General features: G+C 45.6%; 1 protein-coding gene across 1 annotated transcript in view; it reads right to left on the bottom strand.

Annotated features, from left to right (window-relative positions):
- The window catches only part of GAREM1 (GRB2 associated regulator of MAPK1 subtype 1), a 106,366-nt gene extending 88,954 nt beyond the window's left edge, over positions 1–17,412 (bottom strand). Inside the window, exon 1 of the mRNA XM_084849621.1 lies at positions 16,918–17,412. Within this exon, the coding sequence (XP_084705747.1) occupies positions 16,918–17,038 (121 nt within the window). The 5' untranslated portion in view covers positions 17,039–17,412. The remainder of the gene's footprint in view (positions 1–16,917) is intronic.
- Positions 17,413–22,851: the final 5,439 nt, after the last annotated feature.

Raw genomic sequence — 22,851 nt, 5'->3', positions numbered from 1 at the left:
AGTTAGTAGAAAATTGAAAAGACATATCCCATGTTTGTTGTGCTTTGGCTTACACTTCAAAGAAAATAAATGCAGTAATACTGGAGAATAATGTTTATATCCACCAACATTATTTCCACTTAGTACGAAACAGTTCAAAGTGGAACATACAACTGGGTAGGTAAACATGCACTGCCATTCCTACGACATGTAAGTCTTTCACAAATCCTCCTCACCAATGGAAATGGGGTGTAAAAGCTGAAAAACACAGGCCTGCTGCAGGTGATTGGTTGGGCAGCTACTAACAGCCCAGCTGACCACTGCCCCTTCTCTCCTACCCATGTACCCATCCACTAATGGCAGAATTCTATAGGGCGGAAGGGTGGGAGGCTGAGAGAGTAGAACTGTGGTTGCCCATGAAACCAGAGGGGCAGGCACACAAACCTAGACACAGCCTTGATACAAAGACAAATCAGGAAATGATGGCTGGGAAGCAAGGGATCTGTAGTTGTGTCTGCCTCCCAAATCAATTCAGGAGTCAAAGGAAATTACAAATCCCATGCTCCACTGCAGGAAATGCTTTTCCCGAGCATCATTTCCAGTTTCTAGCGAGTCCTCTCTGCTGCTGCTTAGACACCAAATGGTACAGTTTTACTTAGGAAGGAGTGGGCTGGCTAGGTGTAGAAGCAAACCCAATCTGTGTGGCTCAACATGGGATGAAGATTTGCAAACTGCAAGTTCCCACCAACACTAATAGGAACTGGGAACGTATTATTCAAATAAGTCACTCAGTCCATTAGTGACTCAGTGCACATATAAATCTGATTTTTAATCACAACACATCCTTATTTTCAACATTTTGCAGTTTGGTTGAACAATGGGAAAAGAGTCTAATGTAATTAATGTAATGTAATTAGAGCCAGTGTGGTGTAGTGGCAAGAGTGTTAGACTGGGAGCTGGGAGATCCAGGTTCTAGTCCCCACTCGGCCATGGAAGCTCACTGGGTGACTTTGGGTCAGTCACACACTCCTAGCCCAACCTACCTTACAGGGTTGTTGTTGTGAGGATAGAATGGAGAGGAGGAAGATAATGTAAGCCGCCTTGGGTTCCTTGCAAGAGGAATAAAGGTGGGATATAAATGCAATAATAAATAAATAAATAAATATGCAACATATGGAAAGAAACTTCTTCCATGAACTAATTTGCAGAATCTGACAGTGGGGTCATTTGATGCGGCTAGAGCCCAGATAAAGAAGAAAAAAGATGAGAAGGGAGGACATTTGACAGCAAGATTAAAGAGTATTTTTTGTTCTTATTTTGTACTTCAGGGTGAAGTGACCTCTTGAACAGAAGTTCAGAGAAGGTTCAAAGATGGATGAAAACCAACATAAAATTGCATAGAGTTTTCAGGCACTGTTCAAGTCCTTTGTTCTCAGTGTAGTAATTTCATATCTCTAACAAAGGAATATGAAAAGGCTACTATAGGAATTTGCTCTCATTATCTTGGGGAAATAGTTGTGCTGGGCTTTGCTATTACATAGGATCAGGATTTTTATGTCAATTGCTATAAATTCTCTGAACATTTGATTTGGGGGATAAACATTTAGTTGATAACTGTTTCAGACAGTAAATAATCAAGGGGAGTAGGCAGACTGTAGAAGATGAACTGGTGGATCTCTGGGTGATTTGCAGTAGATCAGAAAGGCATTCTGACTCCCATTGTTTAACAAGAGCAACAATAAAGATGCCCCCCCCCCCCCCAAGATTAGGTATCTTCCCACCTCCTAAACTTTCTTTGTGGCAGGAGGTATGGATTTCTGCATGAAAGGGCTGGGAGATCAGTTCTGGGATGGAAAACAAATTCCTGAGCTCAGCATGTGCTCAGAGGCACCCTGTTCCACACTTGTAAGTGTATGCTCATCCTCCTGAGTCATTAGTTTGCACCTGTCAATGTCAGTGGCCTTCAGGATTCCAGTTAAAAAAAACAAGGTAGATCCCACAAGCTGAAGTCTGTCCACCGATGGCATAAGTGTTCTTGAACATTTTTAACAATTTAAAATGGTACACATTGAGGAAAAACGTGCTCCCCTATTTTTTCTTAAAAAGAACAAAACACCTTAGCAAAGAAAACAGATTTTAATGCATCAAAATGAGAAGGTGGTGGTTTGCTAAGAAATAAGCATTTTTCTCCTGTAGTATGTTTCATTCTACAATATCCAGCAATAGGCTTTTAAGATTAGCTATCTTGGCTAATAGAATGATCCGCCATGAATTTGCATAATCCTCCTTTGGAAGCCATCAAAGCTGGCAGCCATCTTATGGCAATGCAATGAATTCCATAAATTACCCATTGAGCAAAGAAGTACTTTTTTTCATCTCTCCTAAATCTGCTACCAGTTTCAGTGGGTGAACCCTGAGTTCTAGTAGCATGGGAGATAGAGAAGAGTCCTCTAACCTCTCTTCCCACACCCTGCCCCAAATCCCCACATATAAACACCTACCAGCAACCTCCACTGCACTGCTGAAACTGGGGCTGCAAAGACAATGCACCCAAGACAGAATCAGGGTGAACAGGGAAGGGGAAGCCAGGCCTTAAAGCATGACACCTGGGCTTCATCCATTCCTCCCCCTAAGGCAGCCAAGAAAAAGGGAGAGGGTGCAGAGCATACAAACACCTGTGGTGAGACACTGAGTGTGTCCCACCAGACCTCTGTAAATGAGTGATAAAAGGCTAAACAATCATGCCTTACTCAACAGATAAGTAGCAGTGTCTCCCTCACAGAGGCCATATGGTTAAAACGGCAGCTTGCGTAAAGCAGGCCATATTGACCTAAGTTTCTAACCACAGCCCCCAACTTTTGCTTAATGTAAAGTGTCAACGGTTCAGAATGCAGGGCTGGATAGTGGGAAGAAACTTCAGCAATCTCTCTCTACAAGCAGAGCCTATCCAGTTTCAACACACAGGATTGGTAAAAAAATAAATAAAAATGCAGCTACCTATACTCTCTATCATTTCTACTACACAAGCCAAAGGAGCCAGGGCCCATTCATACGACCACTTCAGCGTAAGGCTGCCACAAAAAAAGGCTTCGTCATGTCAGCAATGGCTGGTAGCTGGCATGTGCAAGACTCTGATATCAGTACGTAACTCCAAAGGTCACACTTTGGACTCTACATCGCTACAAGTGCTCAGTGTATGCCAGCAGATGAACATGAGAGGCTCATCACGGACACATGTAGGAAAGGCTCTTCCTATGGTCACTTTGTACTTAATTGCTTGTGAGAGCCAATGTTTACTAACAATGTTAATAAACAATGTTTGCTAACATTTCAAGCCCACCAAGTCTGTTTGGTGCTGTGTCAAGCTGAGGCTTACATTATGCCCAGTTCCAATAGCGGTAAATGCATTAATATGAATCCTTGTTTTGTACAAAGCTAAAACTTGGAGGAATCCAATTACTGCAAGTGGAATCTTTCCAAAAAAGTCCCATGATCCCTGTAAAATTGACCCCACCCCCCAAGGCTAACAAACCCAAGACCTAACATGATCTGCTGACACATCTTCCTGAGAATTTTATAATTCCGCTTTTAGAGCTGTCTACTCTATAAGCATCTTCCATTTCTCCACTGGGCCACAGTAATCCAGCTCTGCTACTTATATGCCTGAACAGAGTATACATGCTGGGAAATGGTTTAAAGCTCACTGATAATTATTTCCATTAAGGGATGCTATTAACCTGATGTGTTGTCTGGGCACATTATAGAAGAGCTGCTATCGTACTATTACAAAGGGAAGATCACTGAATTAATGTCAGTAAACCAGTGTTGCATTGCTTTAATGTAGTGTATTATCAGAAGCATGTGGCCTTTTGTAGAAATTTTCAATGGTTCTTAACTTGAGGGGGGTGAGGGGAGAATCCACACAGCACTACTCATAAAATGATGGAAAGGATTTTGCTTTGAATGTGTACAGAGCTCTTGCACATGCCCACCTCTTGCCCTGATGCAGAAACATGCACTTTATATGGGAACCAAAGGGTTTGCAGCTTACTGCAAAGTAGCATTGGATAGATGCAGACTTCCACGTTTTAGCTCACCATGGCGAATGCACCACCACCATTGGGAGCCCATGGCAACCACCAAACTTCTTCCTAACCTTGGAGCTGCAGAGGTGGGGTGGCATCATCATGAGAGCTGTGGGGCAATCTCCACCACCTCCTCTGCTCCCAGGTGGGAGCAAGGCTAGGAGCTGTTTGACTGCTGTGGCTGAGGCACCCGAGACACTTTGGCAGCACAGAGACAAGCCAGCAAGATCGCCCCTGCCTTTCTGCTCCAGAGCAGGAAAAGGTGTGTGTGTGTGTGTGTGGAGAGGGGTGTGTGTGTCCTTTTCCACGGTGCTGACCACCTAGGCTGAGCAGCTGCCAAGTGCATAATCTTCTCACCTCCCCTTCCTATGGGAAGTGTGGCAGAAGACTTTTTTGGCTACTGCTCAGCTGAGGCACCCTGAGTGTCTGGGCCACATAGTGGCCAAACCAGTGAGAGGAAAGGCATGGGCAGGCAACCACAATTTTTGGCTTAGCTACTAAGGCCACCCAAACACCGGGGATCCCTTGGTATATGCTAGCAAAACCCGGACACAATTTACTACTGCGGAGAACAAGGCTTGTCTTTATCAGCTAGGAGTGCCAACTTTTCAACCCGTCATGATAGCTGTGCCTTTAACAGAAACTTGACATGTAAACATTTAGGTGATGATGTATCATCTCTCCAAGCTATAGAAAGCTTAACCTGCTGTTTTCTGCACATCAAGCTGTGTTAAAGGCACAGGAGGAAGCCAGGTTTTGTTTTTCCCTAGTGACCCTGCAAGTATATTACCAACTCAGCTGTATCCAGGAAGATGCATTTCAGTTAGAAGAGTTTAGAAAACGGGTAGCAGAAACAGAACTTCAACAGAATTATATTCGGAGCATCCTCTGACAATGTAAAAGAGCACAGGGAAAGTGCACTCTTTATTCTCACACTGAAAAGTTCCCTCCACATACTAACTTCAATATGGTATTTTGGGAAAAGGTGAAGAAAATTTAATAGGATGGCTGTATGCATCTCCTATTTACCGTTGGCTTTGGGAAGTGGTGTGTTGTTCACAGTTAAAAGGTCACGACCCAGTCCTAAAAATCTCACTGATTAGGAAATCCCACCAAGCTCAGTGGGATTTTCTTTACTCTCAAGCAAATCAGTTTAGGATCTGGCTGTACCTTATGTTGAGAGGCAGAGCACAAAGGACACACTGTTGAAACAAAACATTAATGTCCAGGAGCAGCTACTGCTAAATTATTTGGAACCTAGCTCCGAAAAAGCACCAAGTCTGCTATTGTCATTTCCGGACACAACGGAGAAGCCAGAGATACAAAATAAATCAAAAGCTTTTCCAGCAAGTTATTTCTGGAGCACAAATCTGGCTCTTGCAAGAAGTGTCAGGTGATGGTTCAAGGCAGAACTTCAACACTTGTTCTACCCCTGTTTTCATTATAGAATCAACAGAATGCAAGGAAACAGAGGCAATCCTGAACCTCTTATCCAGAGGTCTGATGCAATGGTGAGAATTAATTGTTCAGTGTGGGGAGCAGGGGTGAATCTCACATCTCAAGCGGCAAACTGCATGCTCTCCCCTTCCCCAGCGAAGGGCCCTCCAGCCACCACCTCGCTCCCGCGAGATGGCACTGCACCGGGTGCTCCGGAGAACTCTGCCAGCCGCTCTCCCACTGTGGCATTTCCCACAGGGCGAGAATGGGGACGATGGAGCTCTCTGGGGCTGCCACCCACCCTCTGGCTTGCCCTGAAGATCCTGCCAGGGCAAGCCAGGAGGCAGGGAAGCTGAAGAGCTTCATGGCTGCAAAGAGTGGCTGGTGCAGCTCTCCAGAGACCTGGCCAGGGCAGGGTCCTTCTTCAAAGCCAGGTGTTAAGGGCAAGGTGCCCCAGGCATCACCCATACAGGAGGGTGCCCCTGCCAAATGGAGTGAGGTGTGTGGCTACTACGGAGAGGATCATTTCAGTAGCGACACCCCAGTTGTGGCATGCCCTCCCCAGAGAGGCTCGTCTGGCAATGACATCTCCCCAGGCTTTTAAGTCCTTCAGTTTTGTTCTTAAATGTGCTACTGTGTTTTGAGATCTTTACCCTGATGCTGGGTATTTACTCTAGTTTTTTTACTTTGGTTTTATTCTGTTTTAAATTTTTAAAGGTTTTATATTATGCTTTATTATCTTATATTTTCGGGTTTAAAATTTTGTGAACCGCTCAGAGAATTTTGGCTATTGGGAAGTACAGAAAATAAATACATAAATAGAAATGCAGCGAAAAGGATCCCACATAGTCATTTATACAGGATCAGTCATAACAATACACAATACCAGCACATCTCAAGCTACAGCTTCTTGTTGAGATTGTACATTTTATAGGTAGTCCAAATTGTAAACAAACGCACAATAGTCATGTTCTCTCTTTCTGATCATCTCTATCAGATTCAGAACACATTAGAGTGAGGTTGACAGACAGCTTTATTCTTAGCCTAAGCCTTCAGAACAAACTGCAGGGAACAATCTGGCAGCAACAGCAACAAGGAACTGGACAAATGGAGCAAAGACCACAAAGAGTCTTGTGGCACCTTAAAAACTAACAAATGTATTCTGGCATAAGCTTCAGGCTCTTCTCCATTCAGTTCCACAATCCAGAAGAATACATTTACACATAAATAAATAAACCAGATTTCTTTGAACTCTGTTGGCAGCAGGCCACACTCCTGAAGAGGAAAGCTTATTATTATTACTAAGTTTATAAATAAAGTGCCTCAACTAGCTGCTGCACAAAAATTAAAGACAGGCCATGCCTGTAGGCTTACAATCTGGTAAAACAAGAAGAGAAGGCGGAAGGAAACCACACACAAGGGCAGGCTGTCCAGAGGTTGGCCTCTGCAATACAAGGAGCTACTACGGAGAGAAATCTTCAACAACAACAAAAGAGCAGTTCAGTTTTATTACACAATCACAGACGATCCTTCCCAAAGCACAGGTTAATGGGAGCTTCCTTCTCATGCTCAACTGCAGCTTCGGGTCATGGAGAGGAATTCCCCGCAACTGGGACAAAAAGTTTCTTAAAATCCTTCCCAAGGCCAGATCAGGCCCTACAATGACTACTATGTATCGTTTTAAAAACAGCCTATCCCAGCCTGGTACCCTCCAGATGTGTTGGACTACAACTCTCATGACTGCGCTAGCTGGGATGATGGGAATTGTAGTCCAACCCATCTGGAAGGTGCCAGCTTGGGAGAGGCTGTTTTAAAAGATACAGTGCCAAACCACATCAGTGTTACATACCATTTGGCCCTTGGCATACTGTCCCCTTATTCTCATATAAACGACTCCTTTGAAACATGGCACCGTGCAGCGTATGCTTAAAAAAAGGTAACGGTGTCCCCAACCAGTCGTGTCCGACTCTAGGGTGTGGTGCTCATCTCCATTTCTAAGCCGAAGAGCCAGCGCTGTCCGAAGACGCTTCCGTGGTCATGTGGCTGGCATAACTGAACACCGAGGTGCACGGAACGCTGTCACCTTTCCCGCCTAAGCGGTACCTATTTATCTACTTGCAATTTCTTGCTTTCGAACTGCTAGGTTGGCAGGAGCTGGGACTGAAGACGGGAGCTCACTCCATCACGCAGCACTCGGGTCTCGAACTGCTGTCCTGCCGACCTTCCAGTCTGCAGTTCAGCATCTTAACCACTAAGCCACCGCGGCCCTAGTGTATGCTTACTCGGGAGCAAATCCCCATCAAATTCAGTGGCACTTACTCCCAAATGCATATCAACTGTAGCTTAAGCTTCTTATTGCTGAACGCCTTTAATAGTCGCAATTACACGTGCAGAAGGCAATCCCAGTCAGCACTGGGAATTTACGACACAATAAGAAACGCTCTCTCCCCATTCAGAAACCATCTCTCATTGCAGATATTAAAAGAACAGTTTAACCAGCGGTCACAAGCCATGGCTGCCTGCCTTACAACATCCTCTTTTCATAGGCATTCCACTTCAAGCGCAATATCCTCCCCCCCCCCCTCTCTCTCTGTTCTCAACAATACACTTATGTTGCCAACGAGGGAAAAGGACTTTTCCTCCAACACTGTTTTCATCCCTGAAAATGAACTTCACAAAAACTCAGAGGGAACTATCAAAACCACCCTAAACCAGAATGATACTATTGACATGGATGTTTATGCATGTAGGTATCTGCCCCTGTTCTCTGGACAGCTTGCAATAAAGGTTTAAAAACTAGTTAAAAATACAATCAATAAAGTGGTTAAAAGTAATCTAATATCCACTGTACATGTTAGCTCCCAATAAAGTGCACATACAGCTACTTTTGCAAAACCACAAGCAATTGTTGGCAAGCTGGGTACAGACACTGGGGACTCTGCTCACTCCTAAAGTAGAGAAACGCGGTTTCCTGGTATGTATTTGTGCATCTTTCCTCCAGAAAAGGACAGCAGGCTATGCCAGGCCAAAATGCTGGGAAAAAGAGAATGTTTGGGAAGAAGTGGTAACAAGATTCCAAACTGTCAACAGACTAAGTTCTGCTCCTCTGTGCACTCAAGATAAAAACCCACTGCTCATAGGAGCCACTGCACATAACATGCACCCACCATACAAGATTCTGTACACTTGGACTGGTTGGTGCTATTAAACCCCATTTCCACAAGTTAGCTTTTCCCCAGTGCAGGGGTAGGCAACCTGGTGTCTTTCAGATGCATTGGACTACAACTCCCATAATATGACTACAGGCCATGGTGGCTGTGGCTTATGGGAGTTGTAGTCCAAACCATCTATAAGGCACCAGGTTGCTTACCCTTGACTTGGTGAAGCCTGTCTAGTACAGGTCTTCTAGTTATTCTTCACAGCCTTGGCAGCTGAAGGTGGCTTTGAATGACCCCCACCCCTACAAATAAAACAAGCACAGCCACCTAGCTGCATTATCTCAAGTTAGTGGCAAGCAGTAGGATCAAGGGGTCCTCTCCAACTTCTGAACATGCCGCCTTTTTCCATGACAGCCGAGGAAAGCCTTATAGTCCTGGCTGCTACTGAGCCTTCTGCCCATGTAACATCCATCAAACCTCTTCCACTAGTCTGCCAAAGCTCTGCCTCCACATCCCTTATAGCCATCCACTCCCTCGTCCTGGCTGTCATGCGTCTACATGCTATTAGTTTTGAAAACGACCATTGCGTAGCAGTATAGCCAAAGCCTAGTGGGGTGGAACCAGGTTCTGCCCTCCAATGACAGAAGGGCTCCACTTATGGAAGGTGCCTGCACCCGTTTTCCAGAGATCCTCCCCTTGCTCAGCTCATCCAATGCAGCAGAGTCTTCTTACCCTCTGGGTAGCATTTTTAGGAGGCTGGAGGGGCTGTCCTGGGGAGAAGGGGTGAAGAGGTCTGCTTCGACCAGCCCACACTGGATCCAACCCTATGTATGTGGCAGTTGGAACAAGCAGCTGCTAAGAGCAGTAGCTTTGAAGGGAAAGCAATGGCATCAAGACAGGAATAATGTTTACTACAGCCATTCAAAGCAGGCTAAGGTTCAAACTCAAAGTTCAACGACATTGGGAAGAAGTCACAAGAATGGCTCCAAGTAGCAGAGAAACTACAAAGCTTAGAATGGCTGTATTAGAGGCACAGGGAACTCTTTCATATTAATTAATAAAAATGAATTCGCTGTTTAAAACAAAAGAAGTTTTAGACATCAAATCAGAAGGCAAAAAGCTAATATGGGTTTAGTGCATTAAAAGGTGACAGAGAGTAGTAATGAAGTCTCTAAAGGATTGTACTGAGGCACCAGGAAGTAGTTTGTCAGCCAGTTCTAATCACCATGAGTTGAGCAGAAGAATGAGAGCTCATTCAAGTACAACAAGCCATATTCAGTCTCTCAGCTCTTAGAAGAGAGAGTGAGGCTTTTCACAAAATGTGTTGATGCTGTGTGTGGTTTCTGCCGTATTATTTCATGCATAGGTTACCTCAGAATGCACTGTGACCATGGAAAATATCTCAACAACAGAATGAAAGCTCCTCTTCAAATTTAACTGCAATGAGAATTACCCAGTGTGACACACATATCATTGTGAATCCCCAAACAGACACATATATGTTTCACCAGCAAAAATGCTCTTCTATCCAAGCTGCCACACATGAAGAAAAATCTTCCTTTTCTAAGACATACCCAGCACCACCCTTTTATTTTAAACAGCTAATTCATTTGTACTGATTAATACAAAACAGTTCCCTGTGCCAATTCAATTCTAAGCTTTGTAGATTCTCTGCTGCTTGGAAAATAATGTGCCCCTTATAAGATTGTACTCCTTTCTACACAGTCATCTATCATAATCTTTCAAGGTACCGATAACACTAGTGTTTTTCTCTAGTTCTTATCCAAGACATCAGCATGTTTATTTATCACCTGTTCTGCCAAATTAACCTCTTTCTGCTAGCACAGCTTATCTAAGGAAAGTAATGAGCACTGCACTGAGAATGTTCTTTTCTACTAAGAGGTTCAGGGTCACACTAAAAAAGTGGCAAGTGCGTATATCCTAGCTTAATAAGTCAGGATTTCATTGTTTAAACACAACAAATATTCTTCACAGCATTTCCACATTTGGGGGGGGGGAGCATGCAAACTACACTGAGAGCAAAAGATGGATAATTACTTTGTAGAACATAACTGTGCTGGGCAGCTGCAATTAGCCACTATTTTTTAGTGGGTGCATGCTAAGCCTACACAGTGAAAATAGGTGTGTTCATTTGTCATCCTTCTACACAGAATGTAGCTAGCAGCCATAGAGGCATCCCCGCAACATCTCCTCAACCTCTATTTTGCAAGCTTGCTAGTCTTTCAAATGAACTAGCTGTAATTTGCCTATTTAGTGTTCATTTTAGCTACAGTTTCCACAACATTCCCTCGTAGGAATGACTCTCACATGTTATTAAAACCTCCCCATGCATTTTAATCATGTACTTTCTGAACTTCCAAAGTCACCCGGACAAACTAGATGCAGTGAACTCCTAGAGGAAGTGTCCAGACATAAAATAATTATACTAGTGGCTAATAAAAGACAAGTCACAGAAACGGAAATTGTAGCACAGCAAGATGAAATCTGTCTCAAGAATATAAAATGCAATTTTGTGCCCTGCATTCTCTTGTTTTCCTTACAATGACATTCCAACTCAAGCTGCAGTTTGGTAAATCCGCCCCTCCCCACCCCAAAATGCTCAAGGCTACTAATTAACTTGGGAAGGGGCAGAGAACACACACTTGAAGCAGTTTTCACTTTCAATCATGCATTTCGATATGCATTTCGATAAATACCTATAGACGAAAAGAGATACTGAGAGTAAAGCCTTTATCCATCAGTGTTATAACCAAAAACAAAGACTTTTTATGGAGTAGGAAAATTAACTTGTACTAAAGATTCTGCAAAACTGTCTCACAAAGACAGCCTCCAAGCGAGAGCCCTTCCAACCAAGGAATTCCAACATATGCAACAGACCACAAAAGCAGAAGTACTGTAAACAGCCAAGGGAACTAGAGTTAAGGGATTGATTCTGGTAATTAGAATACAGGTGGCAAGCAAACTACCCAAGAATATGGATGCTTTCAGGAGGGCTACTAGTGCTACCAACCAGAAGGTACTGGACAGCAGCCATTCAGTCTTTTTCTCCTTGGATTTTCTGTGGTAAGAAAAGAAGCAGGAAGTGGTTGGAAAATATGGGAGGTTTACAACTGGAAGATGACTTTTTCAGACCCACCTGCCCCTAAAATCCTGTGAATAAGGCAGTATAATAAGACAATAAAAGTTTTGACTTGTCTGGAAGCTCGCCATGAATGAAGAGTCTCCTAGTTCAAATCTTCCCCATATCATGAACTCATAGGATGACAAGCCACTCTTCTCATGCCTTTGCCCCCCATTTATGATGCGCGCTAATAAATACTGGCCTACCTTACAGGAGTGTTGGCAGGATTTTTGAAATAATTATGTGAAAGACTTGAACGTTTAGTGACAGAGGGGCTGTTCACACAGCACGCTAACCCACACTCAGTGGCTGACTGTGACTTGTTTTGAACCATGGGTTGCTTATTGAACCATAGGTTAGCAAGTTGCCTGAATGCAACCAGGGTGGCTTGCTAACCATGCAATGTGGCTTGTTAACCATTCTGAACAACCCAACAACAAACCATGGGTTCTCAAGGTGGCTTGTTGGAGAAAATAACCCACAGTGCATGGTTAACAAGCCACCCTGGCTGTGTTCAGACAACACACTAACCCATGGTTCAAAACAACCCACACTCAACCACTGAGCGTGGGTTAGTGTGTTGCGCGAACAGTTCCATACTGACACAGCACAGATAGTAAACCCATGGGGGTGGGGAATCTGAAATCCACAGTAGGATAATACTGGACCAATAAAAACACCACAAAATAGTGAGCAAGCTTTCAAATTTCCCAGAACTCATCATCAGGCTAAATGTTAAGCATGCTGGCTGAGGCATGCTGGGAGTTGTAGGCGTTTTTTCTGTCTAAACATGCATAGGACTGCCCCTTTAGTATATTGCAGTTTCAATGCTTTCATTTTTCCTTAAATTCAAATACACAGGAATGTATTCTACCAAGTTGTCATGTCTTGTAAATGTTATAAATAATTTCCAAATAAAGCCTTGAATTGATTTGAATATAAAATTTAGTCTGCTCACTGACATGGGACCACAGTAGGATTTACTTCTGAGTAAACATGTAAATGATTGCACTGTATGTGGTTGACTGATTCCCCCGCAACAAATATTTCAGGTCCCTAATCAAGTATTTCAATTCAACAATTTTTAGCTATTGGAAAAATGTTGAGATATTATTTATACAGCATGTGAAATGAACAGGGTGTATTTTGTGTTGTTTACTAAAAATAAGTCAAACATGCTACATTAGATCTCAATCAATTTGCGATCCAAGCAGAAAATTTTTCAATTCAAAATTTTCCAGAAAACCCACGTCACTGGATGTCAAGATTCATCTAAAAATCATTCAAGCTGAAAAGGGTAAATTTGGGTAATGTATTTTTATAAAGGAGAAAGAGGTAAAGAAATTCTAAATAATTAGCAACAGTAGTTCTAACAAGTGTGACTTGACTTTCCTTTTTTCAAGTCAAGCCCTTAGTGCCTTGGGTGTCTCAACTTTTCTCATCAGTGAACTGGGCCAATTCTATTTAATGCCCTTTTGAACTTTGTTGCAAGAAACACAATATGAAAAAAGTATTCTGAGGACACTTCAGGATTAGGGAACAAATGGACACATGCTGCAATAGGATGTTCCCTTACCGAGGAGTAAGTCTCATTGAACTCAATGGGATTTACTTTTGAGAAGACATGTATAGAATCGTGCTGTTAGACGGTTAGTGAACAGTCATAGAAAATAGAGACATATGAACGCCAACAGACCAGATAAGATGCAAAGAGGATTCAAAGAGTTACAGCCTTCCCCAACCTAATGCCCACCAGATGTTTTGGACTTTAACTTCCATCAGCCCTAGCCAGCATGGCTAATAGACAGAAATGCTGGGAGTTGTGGTCAAAACATCTGGAGGGCACCAGGTTGGGAAAGGCTACATTAGAGTCAGGAGAGATGCATGAAGCCAAAGGTACTAGGGTTGAATGTCAAGCAGAAGTTATGATTACAAGAAAAAGCATTGCAGAAAATGATGGGGAGCAATGCAAGTGTCGAGAGCTGTATTGGAGACTCTCCCCAGTTCAGCTTATCCAAATTAAAACTGCTGCTGCTGCTTCTGGGCCTTCTCATGGTAGTTCATTTTCTGCAATGTGAAGAGAGGCACATCAGCACCTATTCTTGCACTGCTACATGCGAGAGGAGAAGAAAAGTGGATGAAGACCGGTCAGATGATAGCCCACTAATAATAGAAATGCAACAGTCAATGACCCTTTTATGCACTCTTTAGTAACACATTATATAACTTGGCTATTAATTTTAATTCATAGAAGTAATCTGATGATTCACATACAAGTGACAGTGAAAGTCAACTATAACTACTGGAATACTATAGAAAATTCAAGGCTGAATGCTCATAAGAAGTGTGCGGTCTCCGATTTAATGAATTTCTAGTTTAATCAATTGGGAAAACCTTGATAGATCTGGGCAAATAGGTGATGGAGGGTTGGAACCATTATCTATTTAATATTTAAAGATGCATTAATACTGCATCATAGTTGTTGTTCTCCTGCACTGTACATGTAAACAAGGAAAGAACTTTTTTTTCTAAAAGGGGAAGACAATTAGTAATCTGATCCCTTGTCATTTTAATGTAAAATGTTTCCATGACATGAAAGTTCAACTTGTACAATAGGTTAAAAATTGAGTAATTTTCAAAGGGTTCCATTAGAAATCCCATTTACACTTGGTACACACAATTAAAATACAAGAATTGCTCTTAAAAAAAAGATCAGTACAAAAAAGGGGGGGTTGGCTAACTTAGGAAGCACAGATGACCATAGAGGTAATGCACAATGTTTATTATTGCTGTAAAGTTTTTCTCAAACAAATCTCCATAGAATCATAGAATAGTAGGGTTGGAAGGGGCCTACAAGCCTGAGTCCAACCCCCTGCTCAATGCAGGAATCCAAGTCAGAGCATCCCTGACAGATGGCTGTCCAGCCTCATCTTGAATGCCTCCAGTGTGGGAGAGCCCACCACCTCCCTAGGGAATTGGTTCCATTGTTGTACTGCTCTAACAGTCAGGAAGTTTTTCCTGATGTTCAGCCGGAATCTGGCTTCCTGTCACTTGAGCCCATTCTTCCGTGTCCTGCACTCTGGGATGATCGAGAAGAGATCCTGGCCTTCCTCTCTGTGACAACCTTTCAAGTACTTGAAGAACGCTATCATATCTCCCCTCAGTCTTCTCTTCTCAAGGCTAAATATGCCCAGTTCTTTCAGTCTCTCCTCACAGGGCTTTGTTTCCAGTCCCCTCATCATCTTTGCTGCCCTCCTCTGAACCCTCTCATTTGTCTGCATCCTTCTTAAAGTGTGGTGCCCAGAACTGGACACAGTACTCCAGATGAGGCCTAACCAGTGCTGAGTAGAGGGGAACGAGTACTTCTTGGGATTTGGAAGCTATGCTTCTATTAATGCAGCCCAAAATAGCATTGGCCTTTTTTGCAGCCACATCACATTGTTGGCTCATATTCAGCTTGTGATTGACAACAATTCCAAGATCCTTCTCGCTTGTAGGGTTGTTGAGCCACGTATCCCCCATCTTGTAACTGTGCCTTTGGTTTCTTTTTCCTAGGTGCAGAACTTGGCATTTATCCCTATTAAATGTCATGCTGTGTTTTCTGCCCAGCGCTCCAGTCTATCCAGATCACTTTGAATTTTGTTTCTGTCTTCCAAAGTATTAGCTATCCCGCCCAATTTTGTGTCATCTGCAAATTTGGTCAGCATTCCCTGCACCTCCTCCTCCACGTAATTCATAAAAATGTTGAAGAGCACTGGGCCCAGGACTGAGCCCTGCGGTACCCCATACGTTACCTCTCCCCAGTTTGAGAAGGTCCCATTGATAAGCACTCTTTGAATCCGATTCTGTAGCCAACTGTGGATCCACTGGATCGTTGTTTCATCTAGCCCACTTTGAGCTAGTTTGCTCATCAGGATATCATGGGGCACTTTGTTGAAAGCTTTGCTGAAGTCGAGGTATATTATGTCTATAGCATTCCCACGGTCCACAAGGGAGGTTACTTGATCAAAAAATGAGATCAGATCCGTCTGGCAGGACTTGTTTTTGACAAATCCATGTTGGCTTCGAGTAATCACTGCATTATTTGAGAAACAAATCTCCATAATAAGGTAGCTGGGGGGGGGGGGTGAGTGAGTGACAGAGACGGACGGACAGACAGACAGACATCATATGAAAACTTTCCAAGTTAAACACAACCTGTCCAAATAAGCTGATCTATCAACTGTTATTTAAAGTGAGTTGGATTTCTGAGAAGCTGCGGTCAATAGCCATTCTATAGCGAATCTACGCAGGAGCTGAGATTTTAGTGCGGAGATAAGTGGCCAAAACTTAAGGCATCGGATCCCAACCCAACAGAGCGTAATTGTCCATTTATTTCAATGGGCTTAAGCATACTTAGGCCTCCATCCTGCATACCCACCTACCTGGGAGTAAATCCCACTGAACTCAATACAGTTTACATCTAAGTGGACAAGCAGAACAGGATCGCCGCGGGCTCAGTCCAACACACATGGCAAGCCAGCCCCAGGTCTTTCCATGGAACTCCCTTCCTTCCAGTTCAAAGGCTTGGGACCGACCTCTGGATCGGGCGGGCGTATGTACATCAACATACACATACACAACATTTGTTTGTGGAGCGGCCGGGTTCGGCACCAGCGCGGCTAGACCGAGGCACCGAGCAAGCCCCGCGGGGCACCCCGCGCGGCTCGCCGGCCTCCCCGCGCCCCACTCGCCAGCGCGACGCCCGCTCTCCCCGCCCCGGCCACGAGCGGAGCCCGCCACCGCTCGCCGCCCCGGTCCCGGCCCACGCACGGGCCCTTGGGTCACGTGCCCCACTGTCCCCCAATGGGCTGCTCTCCCCAGCAGGACGCGCGGCGGGGGCTTGGCCGGCGTCCAAGCGAGCGGCGGCGGCGGCGGCGGCGGCGGCGCCTCGCGCTAAGCGAGCAGCGCCGGGAGGAGGCGGAGGAGCCCTTTCCCGGCTGCCGCCGCTCCTGCAGCAGGAGCAGCTGCTCCGACGGCTCGGCTGCTTCTCCCCTCCCAACCCGCCGAAGTCCGGCCAAGTTTCCAGCCGGGGGCGGGCGGCGGCTCCTGCCCGCTCCGCGCGCGCCCTACTCACCGCCGTCCAGCCTGACGACCTGGGGCAGCCGGTACGTGCTAACCAGCAGGTCCAGCGGGACGGACACGCAGCTCCACTGCACATCCTTGAGGCTGGAGCCCGGCGAGGGGCCCGCATCCATCTTCCCGCCCTGCTCCGGGCGCTGGGCAGCGGGAGTCGCGGCGGCGGCGGGCGGCTGGTCGGTGCCTGGCGGGGAGCGCCGGCCGGCCGGCCGGCCTGCCTCAGCCTCTGCTGGTGCCGCGGCCGTCTCCCGGGGCCATGGCGCGGGGGCTTAAAGGCAAGCTGGCTCCCCGCTCGCGGCGGCGGCGGCTCCGCCCGGCCCCCCGCAGCAGCGGCGGCGAAGGCGGCGGCGGCGGCTGCTCCCGCTGGCTGTTCTGCTTGCGGCTCCAGCTGACCCAGTAAACGCCATCCCAGCACGGACTGACTAATCACCAAGGTGCGAGGGACGCCTGCGCAGTTCGCGCTCCTCCTCCCCGGCTCACTCGCCGGGATAGCGCGGCCGGGCGCTCCCGCCTTCCTCGGAGCGCAAGGGGGGCGGCAGCGCGCGCGCCGGGCCCGCCAGCGCAGCGCCGCCCGCCGAGCGCCGTCGCTCCCGCGCCCTCTCCTGGCCGCTCGGGCGCCCTGCGGCCCGCGCGGCGCCGAGCCGAGCCGGGCGTGCAGCGGGCGGCCGGTCGAAGTAGGGCTGGGCAGCGGGCGGCCCCGCAGACGTTTGCCCCGGCGGCGCCCATCGCGGCGCACCATGGGCTGGGCCGGCCGGGGTGGGTGGGAGGCGTAGGCCAAAACAGCTGGAGGGCCACAAGTCGCCCCCCTCTGCCCAGAACAAATGTGTGCCGCGTAAAGGTGTGTGAAATGGCAACGTGCTTGGCCAAATTGACCTGGAGGGCCTCCGTCCCATTGAAAACAGGCTGGGATTTAGCTTCCGAGTAAAGATGGTTAGGATCAAGTGGTCCCTCCTTCGGCTGCCTGATCGATTTTTTTCTGGTATTCCTAAACAGGCTCGCTTAGCCCTACTGAACGCCTTCCTGAGGAAATACGTGTCGCGCAGGATCTGGCTGCTTGCAGCTGTTCGTAGCCATCAGTGGAGTTCTTTGGCACTCAGGGCTGGCTGTTGCCATAGGGCAGCACAAGCAGCTGTCCGGGGCATCAAAAACTAACCCCCTTTTTAAAAAGAAAAATGTAAAAACATCAGCGTGCATGCACACACCCGTGCCTCAGCTCTGGGTGTAAGGTGTGTTGAATGGCAGTTGGGGGGCCCTGCTAACCTTCTGCTGCCATCCTTCTCTTGTCGCTGCCCTCATGATCTGCCTCTGCCTTATTGGCCCTCCTGCCCAGTCACCTTGTGCAGGGAAAAGAAGAAGCTGTCTTGGCAGTGGTGGGACTGTCCAGTTCTGCTTCCCCGTTAATTCTGTCAGCAACTTGTGTGGCAGCTCTCAGGATATGCCTTCCTAGCAGCTTGGTCTGGAGCAGTTCAGCCATCCATAAGCTGAGCTGTGTTACTGGCAGCAGGGGCAGTCAGGAAGCAACAGTAGACCAGCCTCAGGTGTGCTAGCGAGTTTCCTGTGGGTAGATGGGGCATCTTTTTTATTCTGTCACCTGTGTGTAACCTTTTCAGTTCTGTGCCTGTCTGTCTCTGGTGCTCTCTGCCATTGATTCACTTATGGTGAATCAGTGGTGTAGTGGAGGCAGGGCTCACAGGATCGAAGCCCCGGGACTTTGTGATTAGCAGGGCCAATGCCATCTCTGCCAACCCCCTCAGGCTTCCCTGTTCCCTCTGAGCTTAGCTACAATTCTTACAGTAGCTGAGGTGGGGCGGGGGAATTAATTTTCCCAGCCATACCTCTTGTAATGCAAAGTATTTTGGTGTGGCTGCCTCTCAAATTGATAATTAAGACCCACGAGATTTACAAAAGAGCTACAGAAGACAAATATAATACACAGATGGAGAGATGGATTAACACAGCTGCCTGCAGTTTTGCCCCCCCTGGGGTGTGTGGCCATGGGGACCATCCTGATGAGCACTTCAGAATTTACCACTACACCATTGCTGATAGTCACTGGGACTCGTCTCAGATGTAAACAGATGCTAGTTACTTTGCCCTGTGTGTGTGCGCGCGCGTGCGTGCGAGAGAGAACGTACTTCACTTAGGATGACTAGATACCTTGAGCCAGCCCTGTTAGCATTGTTTCAAAATGAGCACAAGTGATGCTCTAGAATAGTGGGTAATTCTTCAAAATAATGCGCTTTTGACAACTCTACTGACCACACAGTTGGAAAAGTGTACTGCTCAACATTATATAGGAATGCAACTCTCTCTTCTTTTTTCTTTTCTGGCAGGAAGGATTTGTTAGTAGGAGTCTTGATTCCTGCAGGCTCATAGCTATCTCCTACAAAATTCACATTGGTTTTGCATCTGCTCAGTAATCTTTTTCACTAGTATTTCCTTTGAAAGGGATAATATTACAGTGAAATTGGCCCTTAATACTGAAAATTGCTCTTGTGTCAGCTCTTGATCGCGCAGGACTGGTAACCAGTGTTTCTGGGCTCTGCTGAAGCTATCAAATGAGACTTTGCCCTCCAACATCTGTGAATTGCATAAAATGTTTTACAGTCTGTTATTTACATATCAGTAGAGGCATCTTTTGGGTTGCAAAATCACATATATAGCTTTTGTGCCAATGATAACAATTTCCTTCCACGGCCAGGGTGGTTGTGCAATTACCTCCAAGCAAAATATAGTTGAAAGAAAGTGACTTGCGTCATAAATGCTATCTGATCACTTGCGCTTAGCAGTGACTCATGCAGGAGAAGCCTGAGGCTACTTGCTACCTTGATAGAGAGGATAAGAAGCAGGGAAGGATGTTTAATATTTGTCAATTATTCTCTCTTGCTTCATTCTAACCCTTTTAAAAGATTCAGCAGGTTAGAGAGAGCTGAAAATAATAAATGCCAAAAGTATTTTGAAAGGTAATTCTGAAGGTGGGAGAGTGTGGGAACTAAATGGTTGATCTAGAAGACTGATATATATTTTCTTTGGGGGTTTTTAAAAATGTATAGAATAGATTTGGGGGCTTTGGAAAGTGCAGAAGGCCACTTTCACTGAAGCAGTATTACTATCATTTTGCCATTCATTGCTAACGATGACATAAAGTTGCACAACTTGTGTTTCATGTTTTATTTTGACCATAAACCACATAATAGTACCAGTTCAAACTACCACACAATTGCGCTCATTTCACATGCCAGCAAGGTGATGCTCAAAATCCTAAAAGCTAGGCTTCAGCAGTATGCGAACCGAGAACTACCGAAAGTACAAGCTGGGTTTCGAAGAGGCAGAGGAACTAGAGATCAAATCGCCAACATTCGCTGGATCATGGAGAAAATTCCAGAAAAACATCTATTTCTGCTTCATTGATTACGCTAAAGCCTTTGATTGTGTGGATCACAACAAACTGTGGCAAATTCTTAAAGTGATGGGAGTACCAGACCACCTTACCTGTCTCCTGAGAAACCTGTACGAGGGTCAAGAAGCAACAGTAAGAACCAGACATGGAACAACCAATTGGTTCAAAATTGGGAAAGGAGTACGACAAGGCTGCATATTGTCGCCCTGCTTATTTAACTTACATGCAGAGTACATCATGAGGAAACACCGGGTTGGATGAATCACAGGTCGGAATTAAGATTGCTGGGAGAATTATCAACAACCTCCGATATGCAGATGATACCACCCTAATGGCAGAAAGCGAATAGGATCTAAAGAGCCTCTTGTTGAGGGTGAAAGAGGAGAGTGCAAAAGCTGGTTTGAAACTCAACATTAAAAAAACGAAGACCATGGCATCTGGCCCCATCACTTCCTGGCATATAGAAGGGGAAGAAATGGAAGCAGTGACAGATTTTATTTTCTTGGGGTCCAAGATCACCGCAAATGGTGACTGTAGCCATGAAATTAAAAGACGCTTGCTCCTTGGGAGGAAAGCTATGGCACACCTAGACAGCATAGTAAGAAGCAGAGACATCACCTTGCCCACAAAGGTCCGTCTAATCAAAGCTATGGTTTTCCCAGTAGCAATGTATGGCTGTGAGAGCTGGACTATATGGAAGGCCGAGCGCCGAAGAATTGATGCTTTCGAACTGTGGTGCTGGAGAAGACTCTTACGAGTCCCCTGGACTGCAAGGAGGTCAAATCCATCCTAAAGGAAATCAACCCTGAGTGCTCATTGGAAGGACAGATACTGAAGCTGAAGCTCAAATATTTTAGCCACCTAATGCGAAGAGAAAACTCTCTGGAAAAGACCCTGATGCCGGGAAAGACTGAAGGCAAAAGGAGAAGGGGACGGCAGAGGATGAGATGGCTAGATAGCATCACCGATGCAATGAATATGGCACGCTCCGGGAGAGAGCGCAGGACAGGAAGACCTGGCGTGCTATGGTCCATGGGGTCACAAAGAGTCGGACACGACTGAACAACAACATTTGTGAAGCACCTAACTTCTGGCACTCTTCCCTTTTAAAACAAGTTGTAGTGGGCTTTGTGCAATGTTGAAATTAAAATTCCACTTTGAAGAGATAATGCTACTATCTTTATCAAGTCCCTGACCTTTAACAAATTTTACTGTGCAGCTAATTCTTGGATTTTTGTTCAGCAAAACTTTACAGCCTTCAAAAAGATCACACAGTAGAACAAAACTATAGACTAGAGTTGTAAAATTTCCAGAAATTTTTAGGCCATGGGAAAAAAACCTGTTCTTTCCTGTTTTTTCCCCAAATAAAAATTGACATTTTTTACAGATCTAAAAACGTACAGATCTAAAGCCACTTTGTTGCTTTAGGACAGCCTTCCTCAACCTGGTGCCCTCCAGATATTTTGGACTTCAGCTCCTATCAGCCTCAGGCAGGATGACCAATGGTCAGGAATGCTAGCTGTTGTAGACCAAAACATCTGTAGGGCACCAGGTTGAGGAAGGCTGCTTTAGGGACATAAAGCAGCCTTTATGTTCCTAAAGTTATATTATGTATAACATGGTTTGCTCATAAAATTATATTTGAAAACCTTAAAAAGTGAACTCAGTTGGTAAATTTGTAATTATTGCCTGAATAAATTATACCTTTAAAATTTAATATACCAAACATGATGGAGGGAGCAATCTTATGGCCGCTAGACAGCAGCTAGATGGCCATAGGATATGTTGTTATCCGGGAACTGACCTCGGAGCCCGCGCTCTGAGGTTGGTTCCCAGAGCACGGACCTCCCCCCACTTCCGCACTACTTCAGAGGCAGCACGGAACAGCCCTGTCTTCCGCACTTGCAAGAGGAGTTCAGAGCAGTCGAAAAGGGGTGTGGCTGGGGGCGTTCTGAGGTAGGGAGGGCAGAACTAGCTGTACAACACGTCCAATGTGTCGTACAGCAGCCTCCTTCCCCACTCTGTCCTCCCTTGGCTAGACAGCTGCAATCAGCTGTCTAGCTGAATATGCAGGGCAGGAGGAGCACAGAGGGAACGATCCCCTCCGTGCTTCTCCTGCCCTGCTTTGGACTGGCGGTCGCCTCCGAGTTCGGAGGTGGCCGCCTGTCTAGATAGGATTGCTCCCTAATTTTATGAGCAAACCAAGTTATACATAACATATGTTAGATTCCTAGTTTATGTCTGATCAGTCCCTGAAACTTCTGAATCATCCTAGAAGCCAGAATAAGCAGGAAGAACTGGAGGCAGAGGAAGACAACTGCAGAAACACAGGACTCTATAAAACAAAACCCAAACTGTGAAGAATTTACATTTTCTTCCATATTATGATATGGTAAGTCACATGTTGAGAAACTGAGCATGACTTGGAGCATCCCAAAATGTCTATCAGTAAAAGATACATTGGATCAATAATTTTAATAAGAAATGGTAGCAATAACTATGCTGAGAATCTTACAGAGAGGATTAAATAAC

This window comes from Heloderma suspectum, chromosome 4 (genome assembly GCF_057233095.1).
Source record: "Heloderma suspectum isolate Gila_16-S chromosome 4, 16-S_ref, whole genome shotgun sequence".
Lineage (NCBI taxonomy): Eukaryota > Metazoa > Chordata > Lepidosauria > Squamata > Helodermatidae > Heloderma > Heloderma suspectum.
Note: the sequence above shows the minus strand (reverse complement) of the source record. Positions and strands in the feature narration are given on the sequence as shown.